At 40.4% G+C, this 6541-nt stretch overlaps 1 protein-coding gene across 1 annotated transcript; it reads right to left on the reverse strand.

The window, feature by feature from the left end:
• On the reverse strand, positions 1 to 5770 carry LOC101210406 (auxin response factor 6). The gene is given in 14 exon segments (NM_001305695.1): positions 1 to 463; positions 597 to 787; positions 898 to 2099; positions 2261 to 2408; positions 2492 to 2567; positions 2812 to 2934; positions 3042 to 3206; positions 3389 to 3479; positions 3562 to 3646; positions 3742 to 3897; positions 3982 to 4038; positions 4116 to 4214; positions 4818 to 4930; positions 5224 to 5770. Coding segments are annotated over 14 exon segments (2751 nt in total). The 5' UTR covers positions 5267 to 5770; the 3' UTR covers positions 1 to 261.
• Positions 5771 to 6541: the final 771 nt, after the last annotated feature.

Here is a 6541-nt window from a genome sequence, read left to right on the forward strand (position 1 = left end):
TTAGCCGTTCTAATAGAACTTTCATTTATAAAACTGCAATATATAGCAAATAACAAAAGCTATCTCCAGTCATACAAAGCTGTCCTGAATACCTGTATGTATGATAAAACAGAAGGGAGAGGGGGAATCACTTAATTAATTACAGTTTTTGGCTCATATCTGAGCTCAAGTTAACAAACTAAAATTGCTTTTACATTCTCAAGAAAAAGTAACTGAGAGCTAGTAATAGTACAGAGAAGGCATGTTGACCGGTTAAATGCCTCAGTACTCAAGAGACCCGACAGAAGTAATCCCAGAATTCATATTTCTGGATGACTCCTGTCTGTTGGCGTAGTTATCACAACTGCCATTTGAGAGCCTCTGAATCGGGACAGAGTTCAAGAGCTCTAGGCCACGTTTGCCCATGTCCTGCACTTCCTGTGGTGATAGTATTTTGATACACCACACGCTGTTGACAAACTCCCTGTCAAAGAAAAGATGATGCCATGCTCGTCAAGAAAGAACTAAAAGTTTCGACAAAATGAAAGGCTAGCATATGCCAACAAATATATAGGGAATGGGAATTCTAAAAGGATGTAATTAAAAAAGTAACTCACGGCCAGGGATCGTCCCCAAGAAGAAGGACGTCATTTTCCCGGTCAACGAATACAAGCTGCCAGCCTGATCTCAAAGGGTCCTCCAATTCGCCTTCAAGGCCGAACATGTGAGCAAGCTCACTGCGTAGCTGATGGTAGCTACTGAATTTGGAAATATCCAGTGATCTACCGAAGGACCCCGACTTGTAAACCTATTCAAATACCAACAACACAATCATCAAAAAGAGTAGGAGCAAGGAAAACACAAACTACAGAAAAGGAAACCGTGAAATGAATCAAACCAAGTTTGGTAAAGAGCAACCTTTACAAAGGTTCTGGTTGGTGGGTTTACTTGGCCAGTGTTTTCTGGAGACTGCAAGAAACCTGAATCCTCATTGCAATTGGAAGGTGTCCCTGTCCCAGTTGGATTGGCAGAGAAGTTGGTACCAGCAGTATTCACATAATTCGAAGAAAAAGGTATAGCTGTTGAGTCACTGTCACTGCAAATTCCCCTAAGATTTGGCATGCCATTCTGCATTAGAAGAGATGAAGGCTCTATATTGACACCAAACAGAAGATTACTCTGCGGATCGACATTCCCTTGATCTAATGAACACTCTCTCCCAGGAAAAGGCGGCAATGAAAAAGCATTCTGAGAGATATTAGCCGGAGTTGTCCCTATATTTTCCCCTTGGGAAAGAACAAACTGAGAATTTCCTGAAGAGAGAAGAGGATCGATTGCAGCTCGCTTTGACGGCCATGTAGATGAATGTATCATGGGATTGGTTCGAGGAAGGTTAAGCATCTGAGATGATTCATCTTGTGAAAATGAACCACCTAATAGGCTGTGCAAGGGTGAAATGATGGGACTTGTCACATGGTTGGGATTTGAATCAGAAAAACTCTGTTGCCGACATAATGGAGGAATAGTTTGCAGGGATTGGGCTTGGGATTGGGAAGCAGAACTGAACTGAGACATTGTAGACATGGGACTTGGAATTTGATGGTGATCAAACACTTGCTGTTGTGGTTGCTGTTGCTGCTGTTGTTGTTGTTGTTGCTGCTGCTGCTGCTGCTGGGGGTGGTTGTTGAATGTTTGATGCTTTATCTCCTGCTGAAGAACAGCAGTAGGCTGGCTTTGGGCCTGAGAATGAGAGAGATGTTGGTTTTCATCACCTTGAAGAAAGGTCTGTGGAGGCTGAGGCTGAGGCTGAGGCTGCTGCAACATCTGAGGTGGCATGAAATTAGCAGGCCTGTTGGGAAGATTTTGAGTTTGTTGGAATTGAAGAAGCGAAGCAGCCTGCGCCTTAGCAGGATCTACGGTTCTCATCTCCTGTAGTGCAGCAGCAGCCATTGCTTGATATATCTCCGGCTGCAGACCGACCATAGAAGCATCAAGCCTTGGCTGCATCCATGGTGCAACTCCAATTCCAGGGAAGTTCAGAGGTTGAATTCCACGATCTAGACCATCTCCCCGAAGCCACATTAGTTGAGAATTTAATCCCAGATCGTCCTCTTTAAGACCTGAGACAGGAAGCACAAAGCCGATTTAATTAGATGCAACCAAGGAATACTTCTCTCGATAGCTAAATACAGCATACAGAAGGCTAGAGGAAAATATAAACCAAACTTCAAAATCATAAAAGGGAAGAAAAATGTATAATGTTAGTCCCATAGTATTATACCATGGAAAGAGGGAAATCCAGTTGGCCAGGGGCGCTTAAGCCTGAGGGGAAATGGAGAAGGATACATTGGGAAGGTTGTAAGTGGCTCGATCTCCCATAAGGAAACCCTTGGCTGTCTCTCCCCAGCTGTAGATTCATCCCATCCAACCTGCACAACACAAAAGTTAATAATTGCTTAGACAGTCGAATTCCAAATTCATCTTAAAAAATAAAATGGTAACGTAAACCAACCTTGACTGAGCGCCAGTGTGAATTTGGCCACCGGGTAGAATCTAAATCACTGATACCAGTAATAGTGCCCATGTAACTGGAAAACATACACGCAACTCTTAGAGATCCATGATTACACAGATAAATTTCTCGATGAATGACCCCAAAAACACACACACACATATAATTAATGGAAACTTGGGAAGTGAAGTCAATTGGATGCTGCACAATTACACGTGAAAGTACAGTCGATGAAGGGAATAAAGCATACCCCACAAGAGGCTATTATTACTGATCAGTTAACTCAAATCACAAATAGCTGAAAATGTTTGGAAACCTACCGACGAACACTTGATTCTTCTGTTTCAAATAGCATTCTAAAACGCATACCAACAGAAACACGGGTATGGTACACAGCTTTGACATACTTGGCCAGAGGTATGATGAACTCTGATGGGCTAGCCCTGAATGAAAAAGTAATGCGACTTCAAGTCAAAAATAAAACTAAGAGGGATAAAAACTGTTCACAAGATTTAGAAATAGACAATGCACCACCCTTGCTAAATTGAACCTTGGATTATAAAATATCGTGAACCGACTATTTGTAGCAGCTGCATGTGCTGCAGCAGCAAGAAGCCCCAAGTGCATGCTGTCACTGGACAGAACCGACGAGGGCATCACTGTTTGTGGTCGATTAGCTCGACGGATCCCCAACAGTAATTGATTCTTTTCATTCCTGAAAAGTCCCAACATTGCAAATATGATACAAATTCGAACGAATAAATGTGGAGTCTAAATGAATGAACAGCCAGCCCATATGCTCTGCACAGTCATGTAGCTTCAGTCACACAAATGCCGAAGTTCTATTTTGAAATATTAACTAATTGAACCTACACAAGAAAGAGCATAAAAACGAACCAAATAAAGATAACCGAATCGCCAGCAACAAGCCTCTTAGCACTTACAAACACACTCCATCCAGTTGTAAGGAGATGCCTTTTCGGTTGGCCTGCAAATAAAAGGTAATTAGACCATAATAGCTGCTTCGAAGATGAGGTGAAAGAGTAGGGCATTAACTTCAGAAAACTAACCACGAAAGATATGCCTAAATTTCCACTCATTATCATGCAGATCCCTTGCAATTAACTCCTGTGCAGGAGGCTGCTGAGAGAAGTCCTAGAAGCCGAAACATGATATTTTCAGTTGCAATATTTTTAAACTACATGAATGAATACTTGTGGTCAATGTTTCAGAGGCATTTATAGAATTACCAATGGAGGAAACACTTTCTCAGCTGCACGACGAGGAACAGAAAATCCTCCATGTGTACTAGTGTCACTTGCTGTCAATGTTTTACAAAAATAGTTGGTTGGTTGTTTGCTGGGGGCACCCAACTCAGCTGGAAGATAAGGCTCCTTTTGCTCTTGCTACAGAAAATGTTAATCCTTTTCAGACAAAGTTCTTCTGGAGACCTATAAATACATTATTCAAATCAAATGAAAGTAACATACAGCAGTGAGCGGTTGCAAGGTCATTTGGGCATACACTTCATCTGTCTCAATATCTGCCTGCAATCATAAAGTCGTTCAATTAGAACCTTTGGAATTTGAACAAACCCATGCTAGAAGTTAATAACAAGCCTTACATGCATTGTAACATTGTGAAGCTGGCAGATTAGCTGTGGTGGCAAGCTTGGATAACTTGGTATATGGGCATCAACTTCTCTGTTGGTTGATATGGCAACCTACTCAAAATCAATGAAATTATGTTAACAGCTGATTCCTCTCAAACTGATTAATTTTAGTAAAAGCAATTTGTTAAATAGTAGAAATATTAAAGACAACAATAGGACACAAAAGAACAAATAGAAATGTCAGCTTCATAGTATCTAACTTCGCCATCACACTAAAATGATACTTGAAAAAAGTAAATATGGAGCAAACTGGGCAGGCCAGGTAAAGATCTGGTGAAAAGATACAGCCAAAAGGGGTCGATATGAATGAAATAGAACTCCAAAGTAAGGTAGATAACAAGAAAATTCTCATGAAAAAGAAATATGAATTGAGTTGTTCCTCTAATAATCACCAGAATACATGAACAAGTGCAGACAACGTTAAAGTACAAGCAAAAACAGCTTAAACCAACTGAAGATCTTCAAGATTATCTTCTTGGATTAAAAGAAATAACAACATTCACCCGGGGAAAAAACAAGTGATGAACAAGAATAAAAAATTAGTCGGGAAGTTCAGAACTCACAAACATGAAATGATTATTACAACAATAAGGCAAATAAATTCCAAATCAGAAAAGGGAGTTTCGAGCAAAAGAATCGTCCTCATAGGCTCACCTGCTCGCTATGACCCTGTGGAAAATAAACAACCCGACTTCCAACAGCAGGTAGAGAAACAAGTGGGCCAGCACATGCATGCCAAAGCTCCGAGTTAAGAACTCTCCTCTCCCCTGAAAATTTTGATACAAGTTCCAATGAGTCCCAGCATTTCATCAAAAGATAACAACAAATATAAGAAATTTCCCAGAGAAAAGAACACCCAACAGAGAGAGTGGATCATTTGACAGAGGAATTGAGCTAGATAAGTCTTCCAGAAACCAGAAGGAGAGAGAAGGAGTAGAAATCAAGCAGGAAACGAAAAGGGAATATGGGCATCTCGTTAATGGAAAGTAGTCTTATTCTTCAGAAGAAAGAAGAAAAAAAAAAAGAAAAGAAAAGAAAAGAAGGCAGAAGAAACTTATACCTTCCGGAGCCTGAGGACTAAAACCAGCAGTTGAAAGCCTCATTTCAGTGAGATCCAACAAACAAAAAGAAATTGACCCACAAATTTGAAGCACCAAAGTATCTTCCAAGAACGCAACAACGACTGCAGAACAACTTTTTTTGCACAACCTTTCTTATCACTACAGAAGTACCATAAATCGACCAGCAAATCAATCTGAATCTTCAAAAAGTAAACTACAAACAGTGGAACCTCATCTGGGAATATCACAACCCAACCCCCACCGCCCAAAATCTCAGCCGAAGCCGGTTTCGCTAAAGAACACGATCAATTTCAACCTCACCCGCATCTAATTTTCTCGACCCAAACCCCCCATATACACAACTTTTCAATCGGAGACTTCATGCCACAGCAACCTCGAAGCTCAACAAACAAAACCCAATACCCAGAGCCCAACAAATCCACTGTTAAACCAAAAAAACTATAATTATAAACTTAAGGGGATAAGAATTCCAACGATTCAATCAAATTCCTTCAATAACCCGACAAGAACAGAGTTAAATCAAACAAAACCCAGAAATGCAAAAGGGGGAAAAATCAGATCTCAACCCCCAAAAACGCCAAAACCCCAAAGCAAGAAGCAAAGAAAGAGACAGATCTCAGCACAGTAGAACCCCAGTAGAAGAGGCTAGAGCTTAGCGGCCATTCTCATCGGGGGAAACAAACACAATGATTTCAGGTAAAAGAAAATAATGATGGGGGCTCCAAGTTCAATTGAATGAACTGGGTATACACTGAAGAAACAAAAGGGTTGAATGGTGGAGCCAAGATTGGTTGTTTTTTATTGTGACAAAACGAAATGGAAAGTTGCTGAAATTGCAGGAGAAGAGTGAATAGTAATGGTGGAGTTGGAGTTGCCAATGGTGGGTGACTTCACTGAAAGCTTTTATTGAACAAATAAAGCCCTTTAAAGTTGGGATGGCTTTAGCTTCTCTGTGTCTCTCTTTCGAATTCTTTGTGTGTGTTCTGTTGTTGGGTACTCTGTAAAACACACAATCAATCAACGAAACGAAACCCAATATTATTTGAAGCTGTCTTTTGTGTAGGAGAGTGAGAGATTAGGGAAAAAGGTAAAAGACAGAGTCTAGAGAGAGATTAAGCTCTATGAATATGAGTATGAGAGAGTGTTGGAAAGAAATCTCTGATTTTTATAGAATCCCCTGTGAAAATCAACTCTTGTTTTTCCATCTTCTTCATTGTTCCCTTTTCTTTTTCTTCATACTTTCTATTCTTTTCACCCCCAAATTTTAATCTATTATATACCCTTATATAGGTTAGG

The sequence above is a fragment of the Cucumis sativus genome, chromosome 6 (assembly GCF_000004075.3).
Source record: "Cucumis sativus cultivar 9930 chromosome 6, Cucumber_9930_V3, whole genome shotgun sequence".
Lineage (NCBI taxonomy): Eukaryota > Viridiplantae > Streptophyta > Magnoliopsida > Cucurbitales > Cucurbitaceae > Cucumis > Cucumis sativus.